The 18316-nt window shown below is 44.7% G+C and overlaps 1 protein-coding gene across 2 annotated transcripts in view; it reads right to left on the bottom strand.

Moving 5' to 3' along the window:
• The window catches only part of ITPR2 (inositol 1,4,5-trisphosphate receptor type 2), a 2416542-nt gene that overhangs the window by 1340879 nt on the left and 1057347 nt on the right, over positions 1-18316 (bottom strand). For both annotated transcript variants that reach the window (XM_044087657.1, XM_044087658.1), the window contains exon 15: positions 2103-2264. In XM_044087657.1, the coding sequence (XP_043943592.1) occupies positions 2103-2264 (162 nt within the window). The remainder of the gene's footprint in view (positions 1-2102; positions 2265-18316) is intronic.

Genomic DNA, 18316 nt, shown 5'->3' with positions numbered 1-18316 from the left:
AGCGAGTGGCCACTGCAAATTAACCAATTCTAGGAGGAAAGAGACAGCCCAGTTCTCTGCATTGACTGCCACTCTCTGTAAATGGAGTACACATTCAGTGGCAAGAATGAGCACCCACCAAGCAGCATATACCATGTAGCTAGGGGAGAGAGAAGCATGGGGGTAAGTGTGCATGGATCCAGGGCCTGTAATGGGAGTTTGGCAGGATTACTTTGGGGGGGCGGGTAACAGGATAAGGAAAGGAGACTCCCCTTATGGCTGCATACATGACAGCCTCCTTCCTGGCTTCAAGTTTATGTGGAAGTTGGACCTGCAGAACAGTTCGAATAGACCATCTCCATTCTGTGTCCATCCTGGGACAGTAGCATTACCCTACAGTGCAGATGATTCTCCATACACCTTCAGTATAAATTCCTATCTGCAAAGGAAAAAAAGGTTATCCCTACCTAAGATGGGAAGCATCACAGAATAATGAATATTGTAATGGGTAATCAGTACCCTAGTAGAGCCTTGAGACTAGACAGTGCAAGTCCCATAACTTCAAAAATGTTAGTGTGATTCCAAGAAAAAATAGCAAACAGTATAAGTCACTGTTACACAGTAGAAGTGCTTCTGCAAGAAGGCAAGCCCTTCTGAAATCCTCTGACAAGAGTGGATGCACTCCCATATCATCACTATTTACATCTGCTAGCTCCATGATGTCTGTACCTTAGAGAATGGGGAAGTCTCTCAGATACAGCTATTTTCAGCTTAGTATGTTCACACTTCCAAGGACTGCACTTACCTTCCTTGAACTTACAATGGGAAGCCACGTATGTCAGATGAAACAAACACTGGTGCACAGTCCCAGCGAAGGCAAAACAAAATATGACAGAGAACCACATTTTCTGTTTTTTAGTTTGATGGTAACTGTATAAGCTGATGGCATGGGCAGAAATATTAATAACACATCGTTACATATTGCTGGACAGATCATGGCACCATATTCATTTTCTAGACAAAAAGGTACAAATGTTAACTGCATTTATAACTACATCTGTATACCAAAATGTTGTTAATCTTGGGAATGATGACATCCCCTTCATAGGAGGGAAGGGTAAAGGGTCAGAGGCAGTTATTCACTACAAACAGAGTAAAGAAAAACCTTTTCTATCACCAAGCAAGAAACGCACAGCCAAAAATTCTAGTAACCCCTATCTTCACTTCCTTCCTAGGAGGACATAATTATTGCAAGAAAAAAATGCCTGGGCATTAAGTCAAGGAAGAAACCAAAGTAGGAAAGCAGGGCAAACTAACTCATAAGAAAACTTTCAGAAATATCCTACTGTCCAAGTACATGGAAATCTATACTAATTCTGGAAACAACATGCCAGTGAAAATCCCACTGCACCTCACGGAACATGGCTTATTTATCTAGAAAATACTGAAGTATAATCTTAGATAAAAGAGGTAATGTAGTGCCAGGCTCCAAAGGAAATATAGTGTGTGAAACAGTAGTGGCTGTAGAAACAACAGGGTGCAGAACTAACTAAGGCGAGGACATGTATCAATTTGTTGGACACAATAGTTCCACTAAGCCTATGGCTTTTTTTCTGAAAATAATCAGGATGCTGCTGATAATGAATGAGGACATATGGTCTTGAACCAGGAAAGATTCTTCTACTTTTTTTTCCTTTTCTTGTTAAGTAAAGAAAACCCTTATCACTCATCTATGTTAGCATCAGTGATGTCCACCTATGCTACCACCACCAAGTACAAAAAGCCTCAGTTTTTGATCTCATCCAAAGGACAGCATCTGAGAACTGCAGAAGTCCTTAATGCTAGACCACAGTTTAGGGAAACACATAGCCTTCTTATGGAGTAATATCAAAGGTAAACATGCAAGCTTCCTGAACCACTGACACTGCAGATTTAATTCAGGTTCAGATACAGTCATTAGAGACAGTTTCCTATTCATAGAAACTATAAGTAAAAATACTTTATTCACATCCAGCATGTTTACTGTGTGGTATGTGTTTCTAGACCGAGAGTACTTATTAAGATGAATGAATAATAAGTTCCTAGAACTTTCTTCGTACAGGCACATCCTGTATTAAACTGACCTGGTTTTTCCTGTAGTCCTGCTGTGAGTGCCGGAGGAGTCGGTAGCACAGCCTTAACATGTATTTGAAAGGAGCATATCTCTGATCCCCCAAGTCTTCAAGTCTTAGCATTGGTCCATCTTCCTTTTTATCATTAAATGGAGCTTTGAGTATTCCAAATATCTAATACAAAAGATAAGGAAAAAAAAGCATAAATAAATATAAAGGGAACTGTGCACTCAATATTATCTGTAGTAAAAATGAAGTTATAACATTGTTCAAAATAGCAAGTATATCAATTACTGAATAAAGTAAAATATTAGGGTAATTACTGAAAAAATGCCATTAAAAACTGTTAGATTTCTGACAGAAAAGTACAAATCCCTACCATATAATTAATTTGAAAAGTTTTTTTTTTAATGTATTTATGATCTACAGAATCCCATATGAAATGTTTACCATCTTATTTTCTGGTATATTGCATTTCAGCAAGAGTAACTTTTTTCACAGACAATCTGGGAGCTTTGTTGAAGTGATGAACTCAGTCACATAGTTTTCATGTGGAGACTGAGGGAATCAAACCCAAGAAAACACGAGCATTTCACACCTTAACCCTGTGGGTTACATTGCCATTATTCTTGCATGACTTTTGTTTCATATTAAGATGCTTAGCTAATAACACTGTGCTTCAAATTTAAGTGAACAACTAACTACCATCTATGCTTTCTAAACATAACTTGTGAGTAGTACCTGCTACATCTCCATGACAGAGTCTTAGATTATTAAGTACTCAGGGCTGGTGGTATTGCAAGTTTCTGATGGTGAATAACATACTTTCTAAAGCAAGCACATAAATGGAGCACTGACTTTAATAACTTCAGTTCATACAAGTAAATGTGAGAAGTAGATCTGCTGTATACAGTGCATAAGACACAGTTTTTTTAAAATAGTAATAAAGTGGTACTGATATATCAGCTAAATTCATACTTTCAGAATGACTTTGTAGAGGGTGAGCAACCTTACTACGTCTGTCAGTGTGCAAATTATGAGACATAAGATTACTATGGAAACCCCCAATAGCCATGTCTTTGGCTATAAGGCAGACAACCCAATTAATATTTTATACTGCTTTGCCATTAAGTATAAAATATAAATGTATACAACATAAAATTCCGAGTTGCATGCAGCCACCAAAAAATCCCAATATATTTTATGGCCTCTCAGACAAAAGAATGGATAACTTAGTTCTAGATCATCAGCAAATCTTTCCTTCAGATGCGATTCTATCTTTTTTAGTTTCATTATGATTACTAAACAAGCCAGCTAGCTTTATACCATACTGGAAATAATCCACACTTAATTAAAAGGGAAACTTAAATGCATACTTTTTATCTAAGCATTTCATCACAGAGCAAATATTTTGTCTTTTTGTCTAAATACTGCAGGAATGTTAATGAATCATTTAATGTGAATGCATTTTCATCATTTTACAATCTAAAATATCGCAAATCCATAAGTTTCTCTTTTATATCCTTCCTGGATCATTTTTTTATCACACTTTTTACAGGAAAGGAGTACAACCAAAAGTTTTAGAAGCAGCAGTGTTAAGTAGATATTAAGCGGACCACCATACCTAAAAGTTTAATATCTGGTTATAGAACAACCTGTAAGTCATACTCCTCACAAACCTTCAGGCTATTGTTTAAAACAGTTGGATCAGACTCATCTCATCAGAATAAATTTGTTTTGCACAGTACACACCATTCAAGATTCACCTTTACATTGTCTCAGGTTCTAGATAATAAACACTGCCATGCCTGGAGCTGTTATTATTTTTTGAGTAAGTTTAGAAAGTTGATGAAGTTTCTTCTGAAATGCGATAAATCAACAATGGTGTCTAAAGGCACCCTAAGCTTCCATCAGTTGTTTTGTAAACAGTACTTACCCAAACACAGACATCCAGCAGCATTTAAAGAGTAAGTAAAAATTAAAGAACAAAATTAACTGATTGAAAAAATAAAGTAATTCACATTTTATGTTACGATAAGACAGGTGACCATATCTTTTTTTTACTAAAATTTCAAAAATCAACAGAGAGTATACATTTCCAAAATTAATGAAAATAATTTGTTCAGTGACTCTACCAGTTGGAAAGTGCATGCTTGTCTTAACAAACAAGTACTAGTAACAGGACATTATATACAATTCTCTCCAGCCATGTATTACAAAATATCACACTGAGACATTCCTACCCTTATATGTCACTTAACACTGGGAAAAGCCTACTTTCAAACAGCACACCATAAACATATTCCTACTTTGACCATCCCCCCATCACTATATTCTCTGCTTTACAATCCATCTATATGTCACGTCTGTTTCAGTCCTCCATTCTCTTCATTTACTATTCACCCACTGACTCTCCACCTTAGCAACTATTCCCGACATCCTCTTCTAGCCTTCAGCACAAATCCACCTGCTTTCACCCACTGACTCTCCACCTTAGCTTCAGCAACTATTCCACATAACCTCTTCTAGCCTTCAACACAAATCCACCTGCTTTCACCCACTGACTCTCCACCTTAGCAACTATTCCCTACAGCCTCTTCTAGCCTTCAACACAAATCCACCTGATTTCACCCACTGACTCTCCACCTTAGCAACTATTCCCGACATCCTCTTCTAGCCCTTCAGCACAAATCCACCTGCTTTCACCCACTGACTCTCCACCTTAGCTTCAGCAACTATTCCACACAACCTCTTCTAGCCTTCAACACAAATCCACCTGCTTTCACCCACTGACTCTCCACCTTAGCTTCAGCAACTATTCCCAACGTCCTCTTCTAGCCTTCAGCACAAATCCACCTGCTTTCACCCACTGACTCTCCACCTTAGCTTCAGCAACTATTCCACACAACCTCTTCTAGCCTTCAGCACAAATCCACCTGATTTCACCCACTGACTCTCCACCTTAGCTTCAGCAACTATTCCAGACAACCTCTTCTAGCCTTCAACACAAATCCACCTGCTTTCACCCACTGACTCTCCACCTTAGCTTCAGCAACTATTCCAGACAACCTCTTCTAGCCTTCAGCACAAATCCACCTGATTTCACCCACTTACTCTCCACCTTAGCTTCAGCAACTATTCCAGACAACCTCTTCTAGCCTTCAACACAAATCCACCTGATTTCACCCACTGACTCTCCACCTTAGCAACTATTCCCTACAACCTCTTCTAGCCTTCAACACAAATCCACCTGCTTTCACCCACTGACTCTCCACCTTAGCTTCAGCAACTATTCCAGACAACCTCTTCTAGCCTTCAGCACAAATCCACCTGATTTCACCCACTAACTCTCCACCTTAGCTTCAGCAACTATTCCAGACAACCTCTTCTAGCCTTCAACACAAATCCACCTGCTTTCACCCACTGACTCTCCCACCTTAGCTTCAGCAACTATTCCAGACAACCTCTTCTAGCCTTCAACACAAATCCACCTGCTTTCACCCACTGACTCTCCACCTTAGCTTCAGCAACTATTCCACACAACCTCTTCTAGCCTTCAGCACAAATCCACCTGCTTTCACCCACTTACTCTCCACCTTAGCAACTATTCCCTACAACCTCTTCTAGCCTTCAGCACAAATCCACCTGATTTCACCCACTTACTCTCCACCTTAGCTTCAGCAACTATTCCAGACAACCTCTTCTAGCCTTCAACACAAATCCACCTGATTTCACCCACTGACTCTCCACCTTAGCTTCAGCAACTATTCCAGACAACCTCTTCTAGCCTTCAGCACAAATCCACCTGCTTTCACCCACTGACTCTCCACCTTAGCAACTATTCCAGACAACCTCTTCTAGCCTTCAACACAAATCCACCTGCTTTCACCCACTGACTCTCCACCTTAGCTTCAGCAACTATTCCAGACAACCTCTTCTAGCCTTCAACACAAATCCACCTGCTTTCACCCACTGACTCTCCACCTTAGCTTCAGCAACTATTCCACACAACCTCGTCTAGCCTTCAGCACAAATCCACCTGCTTTCACCCACTGACTCTCCACCTTAGCAACTATTCCCTACAACCTCTTCTAGCCTTCAGCACAAATCCACCTGATTTCACCCACTTACTCTCCACCTTAGCTTCAGCAACTATTCCAGACAACCTCTTCTAGCCTTCAGCACAAATCCACCTGATTTCACCCACTTACTCTCCACCTTAGCTTCAGCAACTATTCCAGACAACCTCTTCTAGCCTTCAACACAAATCCACCTGATTTCACCCACTGACTCTCCACCTTAGCAACTATTCCCTACAACCTCTTCTAGCCTTCAACACAAATCCACCTGCTTTCACCCACTGACTCTCCACCTTAGCTTCAGCAACTATTCCAGACAACCTCTTCTAGCCTTCAGCACAAATCCACCTGATTTCACCCACTAACTCTCCACCTTAGCTTCAGCAACTATTCCAGACAACCTCTTCTAGCCTTCAACACAAATCCACCTGCTTTCACCCACTGACTCTCCCACCTTAGCTTCAGCAACTATTCCAGACAACCTCTTCTAGCCTTCAACACAAATCCACCTGCTTTCACCCACTGACTCTCCACCTTAGCTTCAGCAACTATTCCACACAACCTCTTCTAGCCTTCAGCACAAATCCACCTGCTTTCACCCACTTACTCTCCACCTTAGCAACTATTCCCTACAACCTCTTCTAGCCTTCAGCACAAATCCACCTGATTTCACCCACTTACTCTCCACCTTAGCTTCAGCAACTATTCCAGACAACCTCTTCTAGCCTTCAGCACAAATCCACCTGATTTCACCCACTTACTCTCCACCTTAGCTTCAGCAACTATTCCAGACAACCTCTTCTAGCCTTCAACACAAATCCACCTGATTTCACCCACTGACTCTCCACCTTAGCAACTATTCCCTACAACCTCTTCTAGCCTTCAACACAAATCCACCTGATTTCACCCACTGACTCTCCACCTTAGCAACTATTCCCTACAACCTCTTCTAGCCTTCAACACAAATCCACCTGATTTCACCCACTGACTCTCCACCTTAGCTTCAGCAACTATTCCCAACATCCTCTTCTAGCCTTCAGCACAAATCCACCTGATTTCACCCACTTACTCTCCACCTTAGCAACTATTCCAGACAACCTCTTCTAGCCTTCAACACAAATCCACCTGATTTCACCCACTGACTCTCCACCTTAGCTTCAGCAACTATTCCAGACAACCTCTTCTAGCCTTCAACACAAATCCACCTGCTTTCACCCACTTACTCTCCACCTTAGCAACTATTCCCTACAACCTCTTCTAGCCTTCAGCACAAATCCACCTGATTTCCACTGCCTGGCTATGGCCTTCTTGGTCCACTCTGCCATAAACAGAACTACTTGTTTATCTTCACTGTTCTCTTGATCCCTTTTGCAACCCACTCCAAATAGCCCCCACAACCCATCATGACTGCAGGCATTACTCACTCATCTCCTCACACTTCCACTGAAATCTGATCCAGAGCACTGGAATTTCCCTAAACTCCAGCAACATATGCACCTGGTTCACCCTCCCTTATACACACGTCAAGCATTACTACAAGCTCTGTCATATGGCAATTTATTTGGAACGCCACATCACAAATGGAACACAGCATCATGTCTTGATGGCAAACACAGCAAATATCCTTCAGAAAGAAATATGTCTAGATTGTTTTCTCCAATTCCTGGTCATTGTCCTACTCATATTTCTCCTAACAAAACTATGAATCTAGTTTACAATTTCCCACTGCCTTCCATAAATCCCTAAAGATCACCTTACTCATCCCTTTTTAGTTCAGTTAATCTTACCATGCTGTACTCACCACCCTTCCCTTCACCTTTTCCCCTTCACTCTGCTTAGGATCTCCCCCCTTTCAATGTCTCACATAATAGTAAAACTCACCATTACTATTGTAACCTCCACTGTGTGCTCATCTCCTTAAATGTCCTAAACATCCTCACATCCCTGTCAGTAACGTGCTACAACAACGTTACCCTCATTTCTTTATACTCGCACACTACCAGAGACCCCTTTCCTTTTACCTTCTCTATCCCCTCATATCAACCAAGTCAGTATGTCTACTCAGTTACCCACTCCCCCAAGAATATTCCAGGCTGGCTCATATCTTCTGTCACATCATCTTGACACAAATAGAGTAGCTGAATTACTCCAAATGCCACTGACTCAGTTTTAAATAACATCTCAAACAATGTACAGAAACTGGTGGTGTTTCGAGGGATGGTGACTCAACCACCTGACATCCAGCTCTCCTTTCCTTTCATTCAAGTAACTGGCCAGCTTTCTCCATAGTCTGAAAGCCTTCAGAGTGGCATTAGAGTAGGAGGGCAATACATAAGGGATAGAAGTCTGCACAAAAAAAAAATCAGTGGATGTTGCAATTGTTTGATGCATAACGATAAAATAAAAAAGGTGAGGCTCCAGTATGATGGTAGTCAAGAACCATAACAAAACGTGAGACTCCAGTATGATGGTAGTCAAGAACCATAAAAAACGTGAGACTCCAGTATGATGGTAGTCAAGAACTAGCTTTGTAGCCCCTGTAAATGTATGGCCAAGTAGAGAACATGCAGTAGCCACCTGCTGTTACTTTTCCAGTGAGTCCAGGTAATGGTTGAAAATTCTCTCTGCTACTGTCTATGCTTCCTCTCGGCTTTGTCTCGAAGTTTCCACCCACACAGACACACCTCCCCATCTCCCTCAGCTATCCTTGATTTTACAGATTGCTCTTGCTGTTGCCTGTTATACATGTCCTGTTCCTCATAACTTACAGACCTCTGCAATCAGTGAATAATGCCAGAAATTATAGTTTCATACTTATTATTATTATGTACAAAATACCCGCTTACACTAACTTCTTAGTTGGCATGGATGATTAAAGCTCGTGCTGACAGTTTCAAGGATGCAGAGTTTAAAGCTCCCCACGTTTACTTTAACTTTTTGTTTATTTATTTATTTATTTTTATTTTCAAGGACTTAAGGTAATATGTAAGGACTATCCCTGCTGTCTAGTGGTGGTGTAGAGAACTAACTTTGCTAAAGAGCTGCTCGTGGATGCTGAAGGTAAAGACTTTTGAATTTCTGTAACTGCCTTTAAGGCAAAATATAAACAGTTATCCCCTGTGTCCAGTGAATCCTCCAGTCCACATGTCTTTTATGCTGCCAATTATTGTTCTGTTGTCTTTTGTAAGATGTTCCCCACACCCGCATATTTCTTCCTGCAAAATGTTTATCTCTCACTTTTTTTATAATGACTTTAGAGCACAATATAAAGAGAGTAACCCTGGTGTCTAGTGTTCCCAACCTCCAATACTGCATGCTTTGTTCATTAGTCTTGGGGAGTGTACAGATGTGACAACTCCCCCAACACACACACCCATATACAGTCCCCCCAACACACAACCAATCCCACTCACTGACACACACACACACACACACACACACACACACACACACACACACACACACACACACACACACACACATATACCCTATCTATCCCCTATGTAACCTTCCTACTGCAATCACCCTGGCAGACAGAAACACACACTCTCTCACTCACTCACTCACACACACACACACACATGTGAGCACCTGAGACTAGTCATCCTACTCACACGTTTCCATACGGCACACACACAAACCTCTCCATCACTACCTGTCAGCTAAACCCCCAGAACTTACCTCTAATGTGATCTCACCCATGAGAAGCAATGCCTGAACATATGCTGTTGGCTGTGTTCAAGTAATACAGCAGGCAGTGGTGATTTACTCAGTAGAGTGAGTCTCTGAATGGCTTGGTTGTGTAAAGGCCTCACTGGAGGCATTTCTGGGGCTACTCGGGTATCAGGGCACATGGCTAATTAAAATGCAGTGCCTCTCTGGCACAATTCATTGGAATTTGCAGTAAGCAGTAAGGACAACATACCACAGTGAAGCACCATGAGGTAGTACAATAATGTGATAGGGCAGTCTGAGTCAGAAATGGTTATTGCAAGGTATACACCAGGGTTACTCCTCGTGGTAACATTACTGATTGGGGCCTATTGTAAGAAAAACAGCAGCTACATCAAAATAAATCAGAGCCACTTAGCAAGTAAACAAAATGGGAATAATTTTTTTTTTTTTTTTTTTACTAAGAGTACACCTCTCGCTTCCCCTCATTCAGTTACCTTAGCAGTACTTTATATTAACCACCAAACATTTTTTTTGACTTTCTTCATACTGTCACAGAGCATCTTATTTGACTCACATGACCACTATTTCCTGTCCATAAATGCCTTTCAAATGGCAAAAAACTACTTTACGTGGAGCAAATGTGTAAGAAGAAAAAAAATAATTTATTAAACTTTTATCAGGGTAGGACTGGATGCTTACTTTAAGTAAAATAACAGGTGCCTTTTAATTCACTGAATATTATACATCAGCAAAACTTCACCATTCTAGTAGTAGGCCTTACTCTATAAATGGAGTAAACATGCAATGCTCAAACCCTTCCTGATGGAGCTTTTTTACCTTCTTGCAAACTCCACAGAAACTAACACAAATTCATATTGAAAGGATATGAAGCACTAAAATATAGATCATTAAACTGAACAGACTGAGAAAATGCTATTTTACATTCACGACAGTTGAGGGAAATTAGATACCATATCTTAGACTGGAGCTGAGCATGCCAAATGTAAATTTGGAATATTTCAGTTGTAAAATGTACACAATGGATTTGGATGCAATGTGTCTTGCTTTTTAACAATTTAAACTGGAAATGTTTTGAGCCCCCCCTCATCTGTTTCTGTCCAAAATAAAGGTAGTAATGTAACACGTGGTTTGGAAGATTTTCCACAAAATGTCCATAAAGGACTTTAAGAGCACTGAAACACAGTAAACAATTGTATTACACAGGCGAATAAGTAAACCAATAAATAAATAAAATATTTTAAAAAGTAATGAATCATTAAAGTAAGAGCCATGATAGAACAACCAAAACCACATCTGGAGATGTGGGCTATGCTAGGATTTATTCCACTACTATAATTAATAAGACAGGGGATGGCCTGGAAGTAACCATTAAGGTAGTGGTATTATACTATGCAATAAATAGCACACAGCTGTATGAAGTCATCTACTAGTAAACATAAAGAAGACACCAATGTATGGTAAGGACCATCTCCTACCTTCCCATAAACCTCCCACTCTTTAATGAACTTAATAATTGGTACATTTCACTGCCTTCATCTAGCTGTCTACTCCTTGTAGGAAGGAAGTATGTTGGTTTTGTTACAATGTCTGATGAAAGACAACAAAAATAATGCAAGAGTGAATATGCTCTTGCCAAATTTGTGTGTTCGGGGAAAGGTTGTACATCTGTGTACTTAATTTATAAGACTGATTATGGGCTATACAATTTTCCTAAAAAAGTACATTTTAGTAAGAACTTTCTATACAGAGGATCTACACAAAAACGTCACACATTGATTTTCCACAGCTAAGTTGCTCTACAGATTCTTAGAACCTGGTGTGAGGAATCACTGGATTACACACCTTTAATAATTTTGGTCAGCTCTGTGACAAATAATTAGAAGTTATGTACTTACCATAACGTTCCATCTGAGTAGGTGTATTAATTTGTCTGCAACCTGTGGGTTATGGATCCGATATCGGATCCGAACCGGCATGGTTTTCCAGCTATGGATCCGAGCTCTCAGCTCCTCCCCTCACCCATAATGCCCTGCTCTCCCTACATGACCTCAGATCGAGTTTGCCATAAATCAACACACCCTAGAAAGGGTAACACGTACTATGCAGGAAACTGACAAGGCCAGGGGGATAGGAGGGCGGGATGGTTGCAGACAAATGAATACACCTACTCAGATGGAACGTTATGGTAAGTACATAACTTCTAAATCTGAAGTAGGAGATTCATTTGTCTGCAACCTGTGGGACAGAGTCCCCAGCTACCTGAATCTTGGGCGGACGTCATGGAAGGATATTCCGGAGCACCGCGGAGCCAAAGGATGCTCTACCTCTAGATGTAATATCCAACTTGTAGTGGGAAATAACGGTATGGGATGAAGCCCAAGTGGCTGCTGAACAAATATCATCCAGAAGAATCCTAGCTTTAAAGGCTGCTGAAGTAGAAACTGACCGGGTTGAATGGGCATGTACTCCCTCAGGTGCGGGCCTCCCAGAAGCTTGATAAGCCAATAAGATGCATTGTGAAATCCAGCGTGATAAGGAGACTTTGGAAATTGGTTTACCCAAATTGAATTTAGCAAAGGAAATAAACAACTGGTCGGATTGCCTATGACCAGCTGTCCTGTTCAGATAAAAACGAAGCTGCCTGTGAACATCTAAGGAATGTAGCTTGTATTCACCCTTGTTTTGATATTTAGGAAAGAAAACAAGGAGGTTAATGGATTGATTAATATTTGCTTCCGAAGCTACCTTAGGAAGAAAGGACGGGTTGGTCCTGAGGAATACACGGTCTGGATGAAAGACCAAGTAAGGAGGCTTGATGGACAAGGCTTGAAGTTCCGAAACTCTCTTGGCCGAAGTAATGGCCACTAAAAAGGCTGTCTTGAGAGATAAAAATTTTAGATCTACCGTGGCCGCAGGTTCGAAGGGGGGAGCTGTCAAGGCCTGAAGAACCAAAGAAAGGTCCCATGGAGGAACTGCTTGCTTTACAGGGGGTCTAAGAAGAAAAGTACCTTTCAGGAAGATTTTACACAATTTGGCAGACATCAGTGGACTGGAGTCATGACCAATATGATAGTGAGAAATTGCCGCAAGTTGTACTTTGACCGTGGAACTGCTGGCACCATCATTAAAAAGAGTGGTTAGGAAGTCAAGCACCAGAGGAAGGGGAACTGTGAAGGGGTCTAGACCTTGCCGCTCCGCCCAAATGGAGAACCGTTTCCACTTGCTGTGGTAAACTTTCCTGGTAGATGGTTTATGAGCCGCTACCAAGATGGCCTTAACGGGAGACGAAATACCGGGAGTCCTGATCAGGAGTGGAACTGGAGCAGCCAAGCAGTTAGCTTCAGGTTGTCCAGATTCGGGGTTGATAGATGGGACGGATGAGATATCAGATCCGGAATGGGATCTAGAATCCAAGGTGGATTCACTGAGTGAGACCTTAGGAAAGGGAACCAGATCTGTCGAGGCCAGAATGGGGCAATGAGAATCATTCTGCACCCCAACCGGGAGGCTTTCTGAAGAACTTGGAGCATCAGAGGCAAAGGAGGGTAAGCGTAAAGAAGACCGGGGGGCCAAGCATGCACCAGAGCGTCTCTTGGGGTATCTCCGGGCGGAGGTATTAGAGCGAAAAAACTGTCGCACTTGGTGTTTGAGGGAGACGCAAAAAGATCGCAACAAGGAGTTCCCCACCGTGCGAAGATGCATTTCGCTACTTGAGCATTGAGAGACCACTCGTAAGGGGAGAGAATGGTGCGACTGAGCTTGTCCGCAAGGATGTTGGACCGACCCGGAATATGCGTTGCGATGAGAAAGCGGTTGGTGGAGATTGCCCATTCCCACACTCTCACGGCTTCTCGACAGAGAGGGTAAGACCTGGTTCCCCCCTGTTTGCTGATGCACCAGACGACAGACATGTTGTCTGACTGAATCGCAATAGTTCCCAAGGGAAGAAAGGCCTGAAGTGCTTGCAACGCTAAAAGCACTGCTCTCATCTCTAGAACATTGATATGCAGTAAGGTCTCTGAATCGTTCCACGTGCCTTGGACCGTCCGACCTGCAAAATGCACCCCCCACCTGAGGCGGGAGGCGTCCGTGGTCACCGTGGCGAGAGGGGGAGAAGCACAAAAGTGGCAGCCTCTGTGGAGATCTTGGGAGTGGAGCCACCACAAGAGGGACCGCTTGCAAGCCTTGCTGATCGCAATGGGATGATGCATAGGAAGAGCAAGATAAGACCACTGAACTAGGAATGTCCATTGAAGGACTCGCATATTGAGCCTGGCGAGAGGTAGAAGAGCTATCGCTGCTGCCATTACCCTAGAGCCCTCAGGACCAATTCCGCCAGAACTGAGCTGGAGTGGAGGATGGCCCGCACCTGGAGCTGTAGATTCTGAACTCTGCCCGCCATGAGGAAGGCTCTCAACTGTCTCGTGTCTAACCTGGCACCTATAAAATCTATGATCTGCGTAGGGGCTAGGTTGGATTTTTCTGCTTTTATCGTGATGCCAAGGCGGGGAGCTAGATGGAGAAAGGAGTCTCGTGCCAATAACAGTAGATGCCTTGTTGGGGCGGTAAGGAGCCTGTCGTCCAGGTATGGGAAGACCTGTACCCCCTGCAGCCTCAGGTGGGCCGCTACCACTGCTAATACTTTGGTGAACACCCTGGGGGCTGTAGTGAGACCAAAGGAAAGGACCCTGAATTGGTAGTGACTGGCTCCCAGCCGGAAGCGAAGAAACCTCCTGGAGCGTCTGTCCATTAGAATGTAGTAGTATGCATCCTTGAGGTCTATAGAGCACATCCAATGATTTTCTCCCAGAAGGGGGAGAATGGACTGCAAGGTAACCATTCGAAACTTCTCCTTGGGAACTGCCAGGTTTAAGAGTGACAGGTCTAAAATTGGTCTTAGGTCCCCCGTCTTTTTTGGCACTAAAAAGAACCTGGAGTAGAACCCTGATCCGATCTGGTCTGGGGGGACGGGCTGGATGGCTCTTTTCTTCAGCAGATGGCCAATTTCTGCCAAAGCGGCCTCCCACTGACCGGGTGGAACGTCGGGGAGGGACTTTAATTTTGGGGTGTGATGAAACGGAATGAGGTATCCTCTGGATATGATGCGGAGGACCCAGCGGTCTGATGTTATGGACTCCCATGCCGCTAGGTGCTCCGAGAAATGCCCCCTGACTGCCTCCAGAGTGGAGCAGCCGGGCAACCCTTCAGGGCTGCTGCGAGGGCCGTTCAGAGAAAGGTTCTCTGGACCCGAAGTTCCTGGGAGCCCCTCTGCCCCAAGGGCGGCATCCACCCTGTCCTCCTCTGCCACGGAAGGACTGGTTGTCTGGAGCGGGCTGGGACTGCTGCGACTTCCGGAACCACATCTTCTTTTGGCCCTTTTGGTTCCTAGAATAGGACCTCTGGGGCACAGAGCAGCGGATTCCGACGGCAGAGAGCGTCTTCCCGTCCTTCTCACTCTGGGTCAAAGTATCGCGAACAGTTTTGCCAAAAAGGGCAGAACCATCGAAGGCAGCTTTCGCGAATGACACCTTGAAGGGCTCCGTGAAATCACAATGGCGGAGCCAGGCCTGTCGTCTAGTAACTAGGCCTACCCCTGCGGCTCTAGCGGCTCCCTCCATAGCATGGGACAGTAACCGCATAGAGGTATTAGTCACGGACCTGAGAGTGGCCATACGGGTGGAGTGCAGCAGTTTGTCCTCCTCCAACATGGACTCTGGGGGGATGCAGCGAATTCCTTGATGAGATCGCGCTGCATCCTAATCACATGTGCCAAGTAGTTCAGCGCCCTCACTGAAAAGGTCGCTGAACTAAACATTCGCTTCCCCAAGCGGTCCATCATCCGAGACTCCTTGCTCGGGGGATGGACTGAGGGACTCTCCTGAGCAAGTTCCCTCTTGGTGGCTGCCGCCGTCAACATGGCATCTACCGGAGGCCCCTTGCTCCAGTGGGCACGGTCAGCCGGGGGACTAAGGATGCGGTTTGGCCTTTTTGGGATTGGCTCCACGGTGTCCGGTTCCTTCCACGCCCTGGTGGTAATTAGGTCCACCAGGGGGTCGGCAGGAGGGGACACCCAAGAGGTAGACGGGCCCGCTTCAAATGCCTCCAAGAACACGGACTCGTCCGAGGAAGACTTGTGGGCAGACCACCCCCCCTTACGCGAAGCATTTCCATGATGTCTCCAAAGGAGACATCCTCGGGGGGGTGATCTTGGGGAGCCTTCCCCTTCCTCCAAATCTGTGTCTTCTGTGAGAGACTCGGGGGAGTCTATGTGCCTCCTTTTACACGTATGCTTGCAAGGTGCATCCTCAGGGGGGCTGTCCGAGGACCCCTCGCAAGCGGTGTCATGTTCCAATGGAACAACTTGGGGCAAAGGAGCGGGCTGTCCCAGTGGCCGGATGGTGGAAGCCTGGCCCAGTGCAGATGGAGCGCGGGAAGGAGCCAAAGCAAGTGCCGGGGGTCCGGAAACCCTCAACAGGGCCCTCTCCACTACATCAAAAGCTGAGGGGGAGGCAACCTCGACCAAAGGATCCGATAATCGGCTCCCCCTCGGATCCGAAGAGTGGATCGGAGCTGGCGCCGAAGCACTCGGATCCGAGGGGGCAGTGCGCTCCGACACCGATGGAGCCGAAGGAACACTGATCCCCCCGGATCCGAAGCTCGGATCCAAGCTCCGAGAGGTCGGATCCGAAGCACTCGAGGGCAGGGTCGGATCCGAAGTACCCAGTACTATCGGCGCCGACCCACCCCCGGCTCCGAAGCTGCTCGGCTCCAACTGCTCCGAACCCGGGTAGCGGGTCGGAGAAGGAGCTATAGGTTTGAAGAAAGGGGTCGAGCTCCCCCCCAGAGGGGGGGAGGCAGGAGCACTCCCATCTGCATCTGGGCCTGGATGAACCTTCTCAGCATCCGGTCCAGATCAGCGTCAGCTAAACTGTACGTAGATCTCGACGAGGCTACCGAGGTAGGCCTTGAGTGCCTCCTCGATAGCCTCAATGGAGATCGGGTCTCCTCCTCCTCAGGTCCCGGTGAGAAGCACACTGGAGACCAGAGCCGAGGAGGGGGAGAACCAGCAGACAAGGAGGCCGGAGGAGAAGCCCGCTTGGCAGGCGGGGCCGAAACAGAGGTCTCGGCCCGCCGCTTATGGTGCTTCTCCCTCCGGTCCTTTTTTCTTGCTTCCCTCTCCTCCAAACCACTAGAGGGAGGTTGAGTCCCAGGTGGAGGAGGGGGAGCAGGAGAGGAGGGAACCGAAGACACGGTACCCCCTGAAGGAGCGGTAGCCGAAGCCATGTCCGGGGGCAAAAGTCCCGCCAGGACCAGCTTCGACCTCCGCTCCTTCAATGCCCTGGGGTTGAACCCTGCACAAATGGAACATCCAGAAGTGAGGTGTTCAACCCCAAGGCATCGAACGCACCGAGTGTGGCCATCAGCAGGAGAAAGCTTATGGCCACACTCGGAGCACTTTGAAAAGAAAGCCTTAGGGGGTTCAGACATCCTAAGGATACTTCTACTCTTTTTTTTTTTTTAAAAATAATAAATGCTAACTAGCCAAAGCAAACACAGGCCCAAACACACACTACGCACCAGCGAGGGGAGGGATAACTAAAAGTTATAAAAAGTTATTAAAAACTTTAAACTTTAAGCTATAAGGATAGGGAACCTAAAACTTTCACACAAAACTAACTAACAATTTTAAATTTAACACTGCAAAAGAGAATAACAAACACTTAGCTGAAGAGCTCTGAAATCCAATCTGGTCACCAGCGCGGCAAACTAGATCTGAGGTCATGTAGGGAGAGCAGGGCATTATGGGTGAGGGGAGGAGCTGAGAGCTCGGATCCATAGCTGGAAAACCATGCCGGTTCGGATCCGATATCGGATCCATAACCCACAGGTTGCAGACAAATGAATCTCCTACTTCAGATCAAAGGCTTTACTAGTGCACAGACAACCTGCTTCTGGTTACTGGCCTCAGTGCTGAAAGAGATGAATAGGCTGGGTGATAGTGAATGCCCAGCACTGGCCCTCCCATCCTGGGTGAAGGAAGGAGGTCTGCTTCCCTACAGTTCATGGTGAAGTTGGATTACAGTATGCAGCATGCAGTCCAGAGGTATGTGCTTTGGGGGGGGGGGCTGACAGGAGTGTACAAGCCTCTAGTAGAGGGAATCGCAAACCCTCAAACAAGCAGGCATGCACATCAGCCAGGCTGGTGGTGAGGAATTAAACCATCAAGAAGAAAACCTTGACAACTGCTTAAATTGATGGCCTCCCACAACCAGCTCTCATACTAAGGGGAAATGGGCTAATCAATTATTATTGGGCTGATGGCTGGCTTGCAACAGGGATAAAATGAATTATAAAAAAAAAAAACTAATAATATAATGGTCAATGCAAAAATACAGGGATAAAGATTTTCTCCTCTACAACACCAGGACTCCTACTTGTATGCCCTGACAG

Source organism: Protopterus annectens, chromosome 11.part0, assembly GCF_019279795.1.
Source record: "Protopterus annectens isolate FY-2018-M chromosome 11.part0, PAN1.0, whole genome shotgun sequence".
Taxonomy (NCBI): domain Eukaryota; kingdom Metazoa; phylum Chordata; order Ceratodontiformes; family Protopteridae; genus Protopterus; species Protopterus annectens.
The sequence above is the reverse complement of the archived record's forward strand: the minus strand, read 5'-3'. Positions and strand labels throughout refer to the sequence as shown.